The sequence below is a fragment of the Coturnix japonica genome, chromosome 2 (genome assembly GCF_054131305.1).
Source record: "Coturnix japonica strain WE chromosome 2, WE-NBRP24, whole genome shotgun sequence".
Taxonomy (NCBI): Eukaryota; Metazoa; Chordata; class Aves; order Galliformes; family Phasianidae; genus Coturnix; species Coturnix japonica.
This window is the reverse complement of record NC_140664.1, coordinates 126,436,400-126,453,044: the sequence shown is the minus strand read 5'-3', so window position 1 is coordinate 126,453,044 and position 16,645 is coordinate 126,436,400. Positions and strand designations below refer to the sequence as shown.

The 16,645-nt window shown below is 39.2% G+C and overlaps 1 protein-coding gene across 6 annotated transcripts in view; it reads right to left on the bottom strand.

Moving 5' to 3' along the window:
* Positions 1–16,645, bottom strand: part of ZEB1 (zinc finger E-box binding homeobox 1) — a 97,311-nt gene that overhangs the window by 3,627 nt on the left and 77,039 nt on the right. For all 6 annotated transcript variants that reach the window (XM_085538849.1, XM_085538853.1, XM_085538851.1 and 3 more), the window contains 7 exons: positions 16,151–16,351; positions 12,652–12,711; positions 11,822–11,983; positions 8,905–9,107; positions 5,855–5,960; positions 2,564–4,374; positions 555–735 (listed from right to left, as the gene is read on the bottom strand). In XM_085538849.1, coding sequence (XP_085394975.1) covers positions 555–735; positions 2,564–4,374; positions 5,855–5,960; positions 8,905–9,107; positions 11,822–11,983; positions 12,652–12,711; positions 16,151–16,351 — 2,724 coding nt within the window. The remainder of the gene's footprint in view (positions 1–554; positions 736–2,563; positions 4,375–5,854; positions 5,961–8,904; positions 9,108–11,821; positions 11,984–12,651; positions 12,712–16,150; positions 16,352–16,645) is intronic.

Genomic DNA, 16,645 nt, shown 5'->3' with positions numbered 1-16,645 from the left:
ACCAGAACTGGAACTGAAAAGAACAGTTATGAAAAATTGGAAATGAAAACCAAAGCCAAAATGATAATCCTTTGAGAATAGATTCCATGTCCAATGAATGTTTACTAAGTTCATGTAACTACAAATTTGGCTAAGTTGGAGAACCCTTCATGCTTGGTACACTGGCCTTCATGGTAAAATATCATATATACACACTGTCCTTTTTTATAATTTATAATTTTTCTTTATTTAAAAGCAGGTCAGGTAACTTAGAAATAATAAATCCTTAATTGCATATTGTAGCACACTGATGATTGTCCATGAGCCAGACGGAAGAAAATCCCAGAAGTTCTATTCGGGGTTTAGACCTTACAAATTCAAGCATGGAACTGTAGTTCTGTCAAATAAGTATATAAAGCGTGGGTTCTAAGCAGGGCTGGGCACAGATCATAATAAGGACTGTTATACTTCACTCTGTTCTTAAAATAATTTCTGAGAACTGAATTTCAACTGAGATTATCAGTTACTCAGAATCAACAAAACAAAGATCTGAGCCTGCATTTCCTATTACATACCTGTGTGTTCATACTTATGTCTCAATAACGAGCTGCTCTTCTGGAATATTTTGTCACACAAATCACATGCATACATCCCGTTTTCTGTCTTTCTCATTTTCTTCTTTGGGGGTGTTGAATCAGAATCATTTTGGTCTTCTACATTCGATACTCCTTCTGAGCTAGTGTCCTGCCTTTCGTCCTTAAGAAAAAGCACAAAGAAGGTTGGGTTCAAGAAAAAAAAACACTGATGTAGCACACAATTCATGAAACATAAGCTGAAGCTGCACAATTATTTCCATTCTGTTCAGTAAATGGACAAACAAAATTGTTTAGACTTACACAGTCAACAAAATCTTTCACTGCACCCATCTGCTCTGAAGACCCCGACATCATACAGGCGCCCAGTCCCCAGTGGGACTGACTGTAATCACATTCACAGAATCACCAAGGTTGGAATAAATATCCAAGATCATTCACTCCAACCATTCACCTGCCACCAATGTTTCCCACTAAACCACATCCCTTAGTACCACACCTAAAAATCTGACTGTTGGTCAGGGCTAAGCTATGTTGGCATATTGTGTTTTAAGACCCTTAAAATAAGTGTAATGTTAGGAAGGAAAACAAGGTTATACAGTTGTAAAGTATCTTAACCAGTGTTACACTAAATGTGTTTCTGAACTAACATTTGTCACCCACATTTCGCTACTTCACAATCTAATGGAAGATTTTTTAGACTAGGTCACCTTTTCATTGTTCACATATGCAAAATTGACCATCCTCCTCCTCATAAATCTACCAAAATCTCAGTTAAACCAAAATCTGGGGATTTCAAACATTTTATTAATAAAAACTATCCATGTTTTGTACCTGCAGTCTGTTTCTAAGCATTTCAAGTGATGAAGCTCACTTCTAAGTAACATAGTAATTTCTATGTCAGTATTTCTAACTGACATTAGAGGTATCAGACAGAATTAATTTTGTCATACATTATCAAGCCTGAACATAAAAACGTATGTATTAGCTACCTGAAATTTGGTCTGTCTCATAAACGTTAACATACAAGCAATCTCATAAATCTTCAAGGTTCCTCAGTTTCTGGCTATAGAGAAGCCTGCATAAAATGCTGAATTGACAATTTTTAAGATTTAATTAAGAACATTAAGTCTTTATGTGATCCACATCTGTTCTGCTATGTCCCTGCCTCCATGTACACAGGTAATGCTCAGCAGGACTGAGTCTGGTTAGGTCACATCTGGAAGGACTCAGGGAGGAACACAACAGGGTACAGGAACAAAGTATGATGAATACCCACCCTAGTTCCAATTAAAAATACTTCTGAATTTTGTATAAAGTGCCATTGTGGTGTAGGACAAGTTATGCTACTCTGCAAGCTAAGGAAGTGCAGCAAAGTGAAGAGAGTAACAGTAATTTACAAATAGTTCATTTTCTGTCTGTTGGGTAAGAGGAGGTAAGGAGCCATTAACACATATACACTATGACTTTACACTGGTTTTTCATCCAGAAAACTAAGCGGTCCTCAAAATACTGAGCACTGATGTTCTAGAAAACCCTCTTGAATGGTAGAATTTAGTGAAGAACTAACTTGCTCATACACAGAACTAGAATGCTGCTGTCAGTCCAGACATACATTGTTTGAGCTGAGCAGCTTTGCAGAGGCGTTAACGGTGACATTTATTATCCCTTAACAAACAATAATAATGTTCAGGATTGTTTGTACTTATGTTTTCTCAGAGTCATAGAATCACAGACTGGCTTGGGTTAGAAGGGACCTTAAAGATTACCCAGTTCCAGCCCTGCTGCCATAGGCAGAATTCATACTCAGCAGCTCAGGCCGCCCAGGTCTCCAGCCAACCTGGCCTCAAAACACCTTCAGAGATGGGGGATCCATAGCTTCTCTGGACAGCCTGCTCCAGCGCTTCACCACCCTAAATGTTATTTCATTTATTTTGACAATTTTCTGTAAATTTAATAAGGATACACCAAGAACACAGAGACTTCAGTACCTGACTTCCATTGGCTTGGGTCTGTTTTGGTGGTGTTTCCTGAACTGCAGGGCTAACTGCAGTAGAGTACGTGTAAGCCACCTGGGGAATCAAAATGGTTTGCTTATTGGCAGCAAGAGCTCTCAAGCATGGAACACTGTTCTGGTCAGCAATGGCAACAATTGTAGGTAACTGGGCAGTGACTGTAGGTATAGCAATATTTATGGGATTGGCACTTGGTGGGATTACATTTACAATAGGATCAGAGTCTGTAATACTGTTGTCCTTTTGTGGTTCTTTTTTTGCACAAGTTAAGTTCAAAGGTTCTTCCTGGACAGAATAAACACTGTTCTGGTAAACACTAGTTATGGTAGATCTTTCCAACAGTTCTCCATGTTGCTTTGGTAGTGAAAGGTCAAGAGGTTCAATTTGTGGCTCTTCTTGTACACCCTCTGCTGTGTACGTATAACCCTGTGAATTTCTTGATGAAGAAAGGTTTAGTGGTGATGGGGATGGCGTGCTACTGCGCGAACCATTCTGAGTTGATCCCCCTGATGAAGTCTGAGATTTATTTGTATTGGCCGGATTTTGTGAGTTGTTTGTGCTGTTCTGGGGTTCGCTCTCGTTTGCAGTTGCTGCTTGATCATCGTTATCGGTGGGACTGCTTATTTTAGCTTGTTCAGGAGAAGATGGTCCAGAAGACTGCACAGAAATTTGTCCGGCTTGCATTTTTTCGAACCACTTTTTTACCACATCCAGTGGCAGGTTTACAGAATCGGCTATTTTTGAAAGCTCTTCTGCGCTTGGTTGTGCATTTAATGCATAATATGCTTTTAGGAGCGATAAAAGGTTCTTTAAAGGTGGCTGACCAGGAGTTAAGTTGTTCTCCCCAGTTTCTGATGGGGTGGGGGAGCTGGGCTTCTCAGCTTCTGTTCCACTGGACTGAGGAAGCTGAGGAGGATTTTTTGTTTCATAGTGCTTTAATTCTTGAAGTGCATTAAGATCTCCTGGACAGTCATCACAAAGAAGACAAGTGCTATCATTGGTCTCTCCTTCAAAGTTTTTATCTTTCTCGGACTTCACCGTAAGATCTTCTGGTAACTTTTCATTTTTGCAACTGTTTGTAGGAACAGAATGTTCTTTTTTTAGATTCTGGGGAACAACCTGAAGTTGACTCGGCTGCTCCAAGCTGTAGTTGATGATAATTTTGGTTGTCCCATCCTGGTCAACCAAAGGAAGACTGATAGCTGAAATGACGGAATGGCCAGCTTGTTGTATAGATGCATTGCTGATTGTTTCTTGTTCTTTGGATGCAAGGTTAGCGTGATTGTTTTCCAATACTTGCCTTATTACATTACCATCCACTGCCACTTTAAGTACATTTTGAATGTCACTTAAGTTGATGCTTATGGGAGACACGAGACCCACTGTTGGCAGAACAACAGCTTGCACCACACCCTGAGGAGAACTGGTTGCCTGCAATGGGCTACCACCACTAAAAACCCCATTCTGCAAAGGGGTCGAACAATTAATTCCTGAAGCAACCACTATGGGCTTGAATTCATAATCCACAGGTTCAGTTTTAATTTGGTTAACAGGAAGTTGCTCTTGCAAGGGTTTATTTTCTATCTTTTGTCTTATCTGTGGTCTTGCTGGGCTACCGGGTGATGCAGAAAGGGAAGGGGAGGAGCACTGAGACGTCTTGAGCCCTGACCGAGCTCGACCATTCACGGGCATCAAACCAATACACTTCTTACTGCTTATGTGTGAGCTGTATGAACCAGAATGGGAAAAACGTTTCTTGCAGTTTGGGCACTCATATGGCTTCTCTCCTAAAGATTAAAAAAGAAAGAAAGAAAGAGAAAAGACATATGCAATAGTTTGATAGGTTACAATGTAGCTTCATCAAATAGTAACTAGAAAACAAGATATTAAAATTACCCCTCACAGTCGTAGAGAAAAAAGTCCTTTACAGCGAATTGAAGTCCAACAACAATTACATCAACTATAGCTCTGATCCCAGGGTCCTGTGATAAGTTTCACCATGACCCAACAGGACACACAGAATGGCACCCACGTGATCATGACACATTTCAGTACTTTCTAGTAACTGGCTACATATCACACAAATGAGTCTATGTGGTACTGGAAGATTTCATTAAACTTCATTCCAGTAGTAGCTCTACTGATGTCAGAAGCAGCATAAGCTGCTTCAGGAAAAAGAAATAAAATAAAACATATAGAATATGTTTAACCAAAGAAAAACTATAAATGGCATAAATGCAAATCACAATTAAATGAAGAGTTATATAAATTTTACTGAGTCAAACTCAAGTGTAATGTATCTGTATCTTCCTACAACACTCTTCAGCCGAGTAAAAAGAAACTAGACACATGTGTAAGACAGATGAACATTGCCTTCAGAGATGTAACCCAGGTTGAATGGTCGGGAAGATGCATACAATGATGCAATCATGACACCCACAGAGAGAGGTGACTTTTCAGGAGATCTGGGTTACAGAGGAAGAAGAAAGAAAAGAAGGAAAAAGAACAGTTGGCTGGCGTTGGACTGAAAAGCCTGTCAGTAAAGCCTTCCCATGCACAGGAGCAGATGTCACTGCTCTGTGGAAATGAAATGAAGGTGAGGCTTCCTGAGGAAGGGCTTCTAAGTGCACTTAATTGCTATTACCATGGCTGAGCAACCAATAAGAAAGGAAAAGATGGCCTAACGCCTTGTTTTCATACTTACTGCTTTTCATACTTTACTGAGTAAAACTGGGTCAAAATAAAGAAATCGAGGGATACTTATTATTATATAATATTTATAAATATGTAACATTATAAATTGAAGCTGATGTGATGTGGTATGACAATCTCACATGTGTGCCCTGAGGCTATTTTAATCATCATGTACTGGGGAAAATAGCAGCCATGGTAGGGAAGTACAGTTACTGTATCCTGATTGCTATCAATTAGAGATTTCTAGCAAGGCTCACAACTAGCTAAGTGGTCTGCCAACAATGAGAAAAAACAGACAAGGGAGAAAGACCAGAAGGATGCCCCATATCTCCTGCCACATGTGAAGCTTCCTTAAATGTCAGAGCTCAAGTTGCAAATGTAAAACCTCTTGAGTTATCCTACAAATTTTCTGCACACAGTTGAAGGCTGCAGTCAGTAGGTACAGAGTCTTAGAGAAAGAGAAAGGAAAGCCCTAGTATTTTAAAATTACACTTATAAGACTGATATTGCATCAAAGTTATACAGAGTAGGAACGGTAGCATTAGTACATAATTCAGTGCTTGTTTTATTTACCACTGTGGATTCGTAGGTGCTCCTTTAGATGATGTTTATATTTAAAAGCTTTTCCACATTCAGTGCACTTGAATTTTCGATTACCACTGGACTGCGTCACATGTCTCTGCAAGAAAGAATTAGCAATTATTGCAACAAACAGCATACTGGAAAAAAAGCCTGTATTTTCACACAGTTACAGAGAAAATGTAATACAAAACTGAAAATAATCACAATTTTAAGAGACTGAAATTGGTATGTGTTATGCATGGAGAAGAAACAAATTAGAAGTCAGGTTAAAAACGAACCATGTGCATCTTCTGAATAAACCTGGTACAGTAAAAGGGAATAAAAAGTACTCATTCCTTCTCCTAACTTCAGGTGAAGATCTTGCTCTGATGCACTATGTGAGTAAGTTCTAACATATACACAGATCCAACATGTGAAAGCAAAAACCCAACAAAAGCCCAAGCCCACCAACCACCGAATATGTCACAAAAGACAGAGAAACATTAAAGTGCATAGAAGCCTGTTCAAAGTTTAATCAGTTGACTTGATTTTTCCATTTACGTGTCTGCAATATTTGGCCTGAGATTCCTTTACGTAACGGTGCCACAGGATTGCTCAAGAGCAGATGGAACAGTGACTGCAAAGGTGCTCAGTCACAATTAATTCTCGAAACAAATAAAAACGTAAATTAAAATAAATAGTAGTATGGAGGGAGTTCCTCAGTATACAACATCACAGTTATTCACTGTTTGCACTGAAGCTCTGAAATTATTTCTGTCATATTTCACCTTTTGGGAGCATTTATTATCAAGTACTTTAAACTTTTAATCCAATGACATTTAATTTAGCCTTATCACTGTACTAGCTTCAAAGAAGCAGAAGTGAAAAACGATGTGTGAATACGTATGGTATGTGTGACATATATATATATATGCTAGATATAATTTTATTACAAATTTTATCATCTATTAATGTGTGCTTTTTATGACAAAAATAGCGCGTGCATTAAAACTCAGAGCTACTTAATTACTGACATAGAATGGCCTGGGTTGAAAAGGACCACAATGATCATATAATTTCAACCACCCTGTTGAGTGCAGGGTCTCCAGCCACCAGACCAGGCTGCCCAGAGACACATCCAGCCTGGCCTTGAATGCCTCCAGCAATGGGGCATCCACAACCTCTTTGGGCAACCTGTTCCAGTGCACTGCAACCCTCTGTGTGAAAAACTTCCTTCTAAAACCTAACCTAACCCTCCTCTATGTCAGTTTAAAATCATTTCCCCTTGTCCTATCACTATCCACCCTCATAAACAGGAAATATGTTTATTTATGACATGAAATAGAGGAACTGGATTTTCTATCTGTTCAAAGCAACAGCTTATTTAAAAAGCAGCAGCTGCTTTCAGGCTGCACTCGGCCATCGGGGTGAGCTGTGGTAAGGAGGTGCCCAGCAGCACCATGCCTGTGCTGGGAGCCGTCAGTGTCCAGGCATCTCTGTTGAAGCACCGGGAAGGAGATGCTCTGGGAGACTGCAGCTGACTTGCTGCACTTTTGTGATCCAACTCCATTCAGTACAAAGAACTGTGTCAGGATTCACTTAAGCCTGTAGAGAATCAGTCAGCTTTGTTTGACTCAAGATTCAGCAAGTTAAAGGCTCTCAGCATGCAGACAGCCACTGTGGATGCCGCACTACATCCCAGTGCTTCACCTTCCTGCATGGATATGATCTGTCAAAAATATTTCTGCACCAGTCTTAAAAATTCAGTTGCCTTCAAAAGTATAATCCTATTAAAATATATCTGAAATGTTTCCTTCAGAAACATATACAATCTACTTTTCCCTTTCTACCCATTCTTCTAAGGTTGGTTGTTTACCTGATCCTTTTTTGTCTTTCATTACAACCAGGTGCAAAAATGGAAAGTCCTCCCAACTACTCTTTTCTTCTGCTTTTAGGTTTCTAGTTGGAAAAACTGGAAATAAAAGTGGCAGCTCACAGCAACTAGATTTTACAAAAAGCATTCATGGATTTTATAGGCATAGATATCAGCTGTATATAAGATGATAGCATCTTTAAAGTGGAAGCCAAGGCAGTAAGAGCACAAGGCAAAAATGAATTGTTCGTGGGGAATAAATCAGAAACACTCTGCCAGAACACGCTGGTGAGGTTATTCCAAGCCTTGCAGAACAGCAAAACCCTTGGGCAGGACTGCCCATACTTCTTGCAATGTTTCCTGAAAGTATTCACTCAGGGATGAAGGAGAATGCACTTTTAACCCTGATAAATTCTTTGAATTAGTGATAGTTTGAAGAACAATAATTAACATGCAATATGTAAAAGATCATTTTGGTTAATTTTATGTCAGAGCTTTTCAGTTTAATTGAATACTGTTGTTTTGGAGCTGCAAGAAATATGTTCTCCTCACTATTCATGGCTCTGTGTATTTCTGCAATGTTTCCCTCCTCTTTCAGCTCCAAGGAGTATCAATCTTTGTAGTCTGCCCTCAGAAGGAGAGTTTCCAACCCTCTCTCTAACTTGGTGATAAAAAACTGTGTCTGTTTCCTTGGCTAATTCCTGTCTGTTTCAATGAGCTTCACCTGGCTTACTGAGCTTCAGCACCTCTGGAAAGCTATGAAAGCATGTAATTGGGGTTGGGCGATGGGAAATCCTAGGGATAGAAGAAAAACAGAAAAGCAGGGAGCGGGGAACCTCAGGCACCTCAGTAATAATGGGGTGGTTAACTCATCATGGGCATTTCAAAGAACCATGCCCTCAGGTCAACAAATGAACCACAGAAAATGAGTTCAGAATATCTTCAGCACTTCTGAAAACTAGAATTCAAACCCAACCGAACTGCCTGGATGAATGGAAGTACAGCAAATCAGATCACCCTTTGTTAGCTATGGAAGAACTTTGACTTCAACAGCAGGTTTAATTGCTCAAGGATCGGCACTTCAGCCCACCAGACTCTGAGACGAATGTCCATCATGCTCTGCATGTCTCTACTCACACACCAGGCATTGCTGCAGAGGACAGCAGGGCCTCCAGCCAATGCCACTGACCTGATCTCGTCCCGACTTGTGCGACGTCATGTGGCGGTCCAGCTGTGTTCTGTATGCAAACGTGTAACTGCAAAGGGAGCAACTGAAGTTATCCTCGTTTTTTTCATGGCGGTATTTAATGTGTTCCTTCAGAGAGGTAAAGCGCTTGTACCCTCTATCGCAGTACGGGCAGGTAAGCAGCTGGGAAAATGCATCGGGTGTTCCTGCACAGGAGAGAGAATACAGCGTATTTAAATAAGATGTAAACTCTGAACTCAACCAACATCGACAGACACAGTTTACATTCATACATACGACTGTAAGAAAACGTGCAGCTGCTGGGAAGCTCCGTCTGGTTTAGAAAAGGAACAACGACTGTTCGTATTTTTTCTTTAGGTATTATGTTACTGACTGCGGTAGGGTGCAGCTGTCCCAGCGTGTGCTGGAGGATGTCAGCACACAGACACTCCCCAGAACCACACCTCTGTCCCCACACAGCACCAGAGCCTCTGCACGTGTCTCTGATGAGAAAGTACTCTGACCACTGTAATATGTAGTTTTAGACCCAGTAAGCTCTGTAGTCCTGGTTAACCTAGTCTAGTACTGCAGCACTTAATGATCACCCTATTTCCAGATCATGAGGAATAAGCAACATTTTTAGGCTGCAGAGAATGATCTTCTTGTTTCTTAACACAAAATTGTAAGAGAAAGGAGAACAGAAACACAGCTGATATTCTTCGTAGTTATGCACAGCTATGTGGGACATACTATATGCAGGAGAAGCAGATGAGTGACAGAAAGAAGAGATATCAGATGTGATGCCATAAATGTGATTCTAATACAACCTATGGGATTTATTCTATTGGCTTCTATGAAGTTACTCCTGTACCAGCAAAAAATGAAATCAGATTGAAGCTGAATATTAATTTGACAGGAATATTCCTGAGAAGTCATCATTTATGAAGCTTTAACTCTATTTTTTCTTATCAGCATTTGGTTCTCCCCCATATATAGTAACTTATTCTATGCTAGAAAAGATTTGTTTCTGAGATTTAGAAAACATCTTACTTTACAGATTAATGGAAAAAGTGCTTATAGAAGTGCAAGGTTTGCAGTATTGGATCAAATTATCTGTTTATGAGGTCTGGTAAGGTCCAGTGACCAAGCTTCAAGGGAAATGGGAAGCAAATTTTGCAACAAAGCATCTATTCACTGTGCTGAATGACAGCAAGAGAGGAAAGTGGAACATCTGCACAGATATCTAGTTTATGATCTGAATCATGAGGTGCAAACTGGGGTACAGATGGTCATTTGAAGTTGCTGAACTATAAGCAATTATTAACACTGATGAAATTAACCGTTAGTTTCTGAAGTACTTCTGAATTATCTATCTTCATGACATCTGCCAGCAGTTACTGCCATAGATTGCATATGTGCGCTATACAGTAGCAATCCCTATTTGTGTGAATTTCTTGCCATTTTCATTGAACATGCTATTGCCTTCACAACAGTGGAGAGTCAGACCAGTTTTCTTTATTATGTGAAAATAACAACTTTTCTGCCGCACAGGATCTTCTTCCCTCCTTATGGGAGAAAGCTGGTAACACTCATACTTCACTGGCTTTTGTGCTGTTCTAACCAGTTCAGTCTCTGTTTCTCCAAGACTAAAATGAACACATGCTTGTGTGTGGATACAGCATGCTTCCATGCTTCCCTTCTGTTCATTTTTTACATCTACAATTCAATTCACATGCCATAAGGAATACTGCATTTCAGCACAAATACAAGTCAGTGGAAATGTCACAAGCATAACTTAGATTCTGTTTCCATTGAAGCAAATGCCGAAATGGCAGGTTTCACGATCCCAGTACTAAATACTCTGATGCTCTGTCACCTCACTTGCCCCTCCTCAGCTTTGGAGGAATCTACCTTTACCAAAAATCACCACTTTTCTGGCATTTTCTCTTCCAAATTATTAAAGCACTGAGCATCACTGTCCAGCACTGTGACTTTCAGAGCACTTCCATCTGAACTTACATGGTTAGGTACAATTTCAATTATTAAGGCTGAAGTTTATTTTTAATGATTACATGGAAATCACTGCAAGTCTGTAAAGCTAACCTGACAAGCTGCGCCACTGCAACTACAGATTCAAATGTAAAAAACTTTAAAATGCTACTGTTAAGAATATAACTTAATTGAAATTTACAAAACACGTGAAGGAAATCACAAAATATTGGAAATTCATGTCCTACTTATGTAATATATAGGCAGGTACTCAGTTTACTTCTTAAATATATTCCTATATTCTTCTATATGTGTTTATTTCTTAAATATCTTCTTTTTTATTACTAAAATATTTAATAATGTAAGAATTCTGAGGGAGCAAGACAAATTTGTCAGCAGCAACCCTTTCACTGCTCTCCCTTAGACTCCAGTGAACTAATGCAGCCACAATAACATTTTTTGTTCAAATACGTTCCTTTTTAATAAACAACTGGATCAGAACATCTCCAAACCATTTATATAGGGTGTTGTTTTCAATTAAATGTTACATGAAGAATTCACTAAGAATACAAACAGCTCATAATAAAATAAAAATGTTCTTATTCCAATATAAAACAACATTTTTGAAGTCTACTGGAAAGGCAGTATTTCTCAATGGGCTTCCATCACAAATCACATGAATATTTTTATATAAGTAATGTTTCAGTTTTCTCTGTCCTTGTCTTTTTGGGATAATAACCCCAATGGATTTACGAGAGCTTGATTTTACTTCCAACTACCATTTAGGCACCCATATAACTGACTCTTAGTGTGTGCCTTGCATCACAAAATCAAGTATCATGTGTTGTTGTCTTTCAAAGCACAGCAGAGCTTTGGGGTCAAGTGCATAACATAATTTATTTTGTATGAACTGAACTGGTGGCATATTTACCATTCTCATCCTGACCACTAGCTTCTGGTGTGCCTTGTCTCTGGTCCTCCTCAGGTGCTTCAGGGTAAATAACAGCTGTATCTTCTTGTTGAAGGAACTCTTCAACATTAGGGTCATGGTTCTGTTCATTTTCTGCATCGGAATCACATTCATCTTCTTTTACTAAGAGCAAAAAACCACCATATAAGATGTCAAATGAAAACTTTAAAAAAAAGAAATTGGAAAAGGGATCAGTAACTCTCATCTCCAAATCAACCTCTGTCCAAGGACTTCACAGCTCCTTACAAATGCTAGCATAGGTTAAGCTCTTTAAGGTATAGGAACATGCAAAGTTTTAACACAGAAACAGGCATAATGACAATTAAAAAAAAAAAAAAAAAAAAGACTAAAAGCACACTTTACAAAGTATTCTTTACAAACTCTGCAAAAATGCACTCTTTAACTCAATGCATTTTTGCACCTTATTTTTTCTTCCCCTAAAATTCTTCAGTGCAGCACGTATCACAATTTAGGCCTTTTAGTTTGAAAAATGCTTAACCTCTTGCTTCCTGCATCTGTAAAAGTCTGTCCTTGTTTGATTCTGATACCAAAGATCCACATTTCATTTCGTTTTCTGTATAATCAGTACAAGCAGAGGAGTGGAAAAGGAGGTAAGTAGCAGCTTGCATTTATTTTGGTGTATTCCTTATTAGTTTAAAACACTACCTGCTGGCCTGTAGTTGTATTCTGCCAACAAGATCAGTGTTACACCCCTTTTGTTCTCACTGCTGAAGCTTTGGCAGACAAGCTATAAGAATAGACAGAGATAAACAAGACAAACAAACAAATACCTGTACATCCAACTTCATCTGACTGAGCTTCAGGCCCCAGGATTTCCTTTGTTTCTTTTCCTGCAGAAATATTACATTTCAGAAAAGGAACAACAAATACTCCAAAAATAAGAAAAAAGCCCCAAATCAACACCCTCAAACAACAACAAAACACAACAAAACCGCATACACACAGCAGTGTAGTGTATTTGAGGAGCTATTTCTACAGCACTTTTGTCCACTTCTCTAATTGCATTAAAAGACAACATACTTTCAAAAATATGGATTCCACATTACTCCAGCATAATTGGTTGAACCACAGAGATATTTTACAGTGAAAGAAATTAAATTTGCAAAGGAAGCCATACTACATGTTAGCCATTAATGCATTATTTGAAGACAGGTAAAGACAGGTAAGGAGCAGGACAGTGTGTTTCTCCAGCAATCACAGCATGAGCTATTTAAATGCAGCTAACTGATACATTAGAACATCATTTCCCGAAAACAGAGTATCATAGAAATATTAAATTTACTCTGTTTCTTTCATTTAGCAGTATTTGGAAACAGCTGATGATTTGCAGGTCCTGTCTGCACAGCTGCACACTGCTCTCCCTTTCTTCAGAGAAACACAGAATGGCTTTGGAGTGTATAGTGAAACAGAGCCATTTTTATCACTCCATTATTCACTACTATACTATGTTACTGTATGTAAATACCATAGCAATCAACAGTCATTGCTTTATTTTGGAGATGGTACATGCTTCAGAGCTATAGTGCAAAGAAAGACTTGCAAAGATGACTTAAGATGCTAAAATATATGACGGGCAGGATCCAAAATGCCAACTGTTATATTTTTGTTTATATTACTTCACTCTAATTCAGTGCAGGGAAAAATTTTGGGCATGTCTAGTCACAAATGCAGAATGAGCCACATTTAAATGCAGGAAAAGCCAATTCCTCCTTTATGTGTGAGATGAGAAATCCTAGGGCAAGTTTGATTTCCCAGATACAAATGGCTTTCTTAAAGGAAAATTCTCTTAGTTGGGTCTACCTTGACAAAACCCACCAGACATAAAAGGGAAGAGGAGGGGAAGCTCTATCTGCAGATAGTCACAAAAAAAAAAGGTAAAAAAGGAAACTGTAAGGCATAAATCTTTCATTGATTTGAATTAGCATCTGAAAAAAACCTCACTACAATACATAAAATATTAGTCAATATCCAACTGTGAAGTAATTGTATTTTTGGCTCCTGATACCAGAGGCTTTGTTCAGAATATGTATGGCAGTCAATGGCAGGCAATGAAAATTCAAATCTAAAATTTCATTTCTTAAAAATATTTATGATACCAACTACACTATTTTTCTTCCTAAAAAGGTTTGTGATTTTTCCCCATTATGAAACAGGCTATGAGGAACAGAGCTACTATCTGTAAGTTATTACCCATACGGCTTAAATTAGAGTGTCTCTAGCAAGTTCCATTCTACTGCTTGGCAAGCAGCAGAGGGGCTGAGCAAGCTCCTTGCACTGGGTGGGAATATGGACACTCAGCCATACTCATATTATGCATCTCTACAGCACCTGGTAGAGCCATCAAATTAGATCTCATCAGCCACTAAGAAACCACAACCAGGTGAAAAATGGCTTCTTTAAGGCCACTGAGAATTGCCTGACCCTGCCACAGCCACCTCAGCATGGCAGCACTACTTGGCTCTGCTCTGTGCAGCATCTGACCATTTCTCATGAACTGCTGCTCAGAGATACATGGGACTTGCAGAGCTAAATGCTGCTCATTTCCAGGTCACAGGCACCATACATGACACTACCACAATGTCAATGCAAAGATCCAGAGATGGATAAGATAACTCACTAGAAAAACGGAAAATTTGGTTGTAAGCAGAAAACTTGATCAAGCTGATGCTGTGAACATTTAACCTCCCCTCAAACGTTTATTAATATAACAAGTCAATAGGGGTTGACATTTCCTTTCTTATTCGTAGCACAGGCTTTAGTTTAACCTGAAGCAAAAAGAGCTGACATCATAGGATCAGTGCACACATGAATGCTGGCGCCCCGCCAGCGAGCGGTGCCGGATACACGTGGTTCATCTGTTCAAACCGGTGTGACTGCTTCAGTTAAACCTCTGGAGATACACACCTTATATTTAAAACACCTGTTCTGAAGGTCTTGTAGAAGTTCGGTTAGAATGACTGGAAACGGAAGGAAACTAATCTGATAAAGAGATGTTACGTGTGTTCCTATTCTTGTGTTTGCAAACCGAATAAATGTGTAAAATACCCATTCTGTCAAGTTCAACTACAAGTAGGAACCTTCAGCACTAATCCAGCAATGAAAATCCACTTACTAAAACTGCCATGGTGTTTTCTAAAGACAACTGCCACTCTCAGTGACAGTGTCAGCTCTGCACAGACTACCCCAGCACTGCTCCCTTTGAGATGAAGATCACGTATTCAATACCCTGCTCTTAGGATTTCTAATGTACAACCGAGACTGATGATGTGATTTTCAGCTTGCACCTTTCTTTCTATGAAAGCCATAAAAAAGTAAATAGAGTTTTACCATGGCAAATCAAAGCTCCATGAAACATAATTTAGCCTTCATTTTTTCTCACACAGCCTTTAACAAAAGTTCAAACAATCTATTTTAAAAAACCTTACTATCAGATAAAAAAATCCTCCTGGCTGCTACAAAAGAGGCTTCAGAATTTGTAATTTTTACATAAGAAATTTACAGTAATTTTAGTAAGCCTGTAAGACAATCTGCCTGCCTGAGTAACCAATGACCAAGGCAGAGAATACCATACAGAATTACAATAGTTTGGTTCAAATGCTTCATTTGAGTCAACAATTCTTAATTAAAATGGCACATTTGAAATAGGAAGTCCAAAAAGATGCAATTACATATCTAGATATATGAGACTCCCCAGAGGCAACCTTAGGTAACATATTGGGTGTAACTACCTGCAGCTGTAGCCCCAAGAAATGTTCAGTCCATATCTGAGCCCAGTCTCAATCCACACCCAGGCTTCCTACACCTGTGTTTGGCTGGGTCAAGAAATAGTCTCCATGCAGCCCATTTTTATGTAACTTCAACTCACGGTGTATAAAACACTGGAGGAGAACAAAGATTTTGCTGAACTAAGAAAATTATCTACCTAATAGTTTAACTTCGAGTTCCACATTTCAGAGCACACCTTGGCATGGGCAGCTACATAAAAGCTGGACCACATTTAGTGGCCATATGAGTGCTTCAGTTCATTTAGATGTGAGGTCACACAATTATTCTTAAGTCACAGGTTTCAGCAAAGTGGATGCTAAAGAATGGTGGCTGGAATTGAGGTACACACAGGGCTGTACCTCAAATACTTAACTAAGAAAATAAAGTGTAACACAGTATCTACATGTTATTGCTTCTAATAATTCCAGTAACAAAGTAACCAAAAACCTCTATCTAAAGTCTTCTTAGAAACATTACAGAGAATCATACTGAAAATGAACATACCTTCATCTTCCCAGCAGCTGTTTGTGCTCCCTTCCCTTTCACTGTTTTCTGGTAACGCTGTGTGGTCTGTTGGCAGGTCATCTTCTGGCACACTTGCATCACAGTCTGCTGCATCAGTTATACTTTCTTCTTCTACGATATGCAATTTATCTTCGTCATCTGAATCTGAGTTTGCTTCTATCACGTTATTGTAATTGGTGACTGTGGGCAGACAAAAAGCAAACACTGATCAATATACTCTTAATTTTCTGCAGAAAACTCCAAAGCTTTCGGTACTGTAGCCAGATGCTATGTTTAGGGCATCTCTATGGCGTCATATCATTAATTCTTTTTTCCTTATGTGGACGGCAGCATCTTGAGAGCAACCTGGACACAATGGCGGCACATAAGAAGGCACCTGCAGGCAGCTGGGCTTCCACCACGGCCCAGAACCAGGAGACCACTGCACACATGGCCCAGCATGAGGTTGCACCATGTCGTTCCAATTTGGATGAC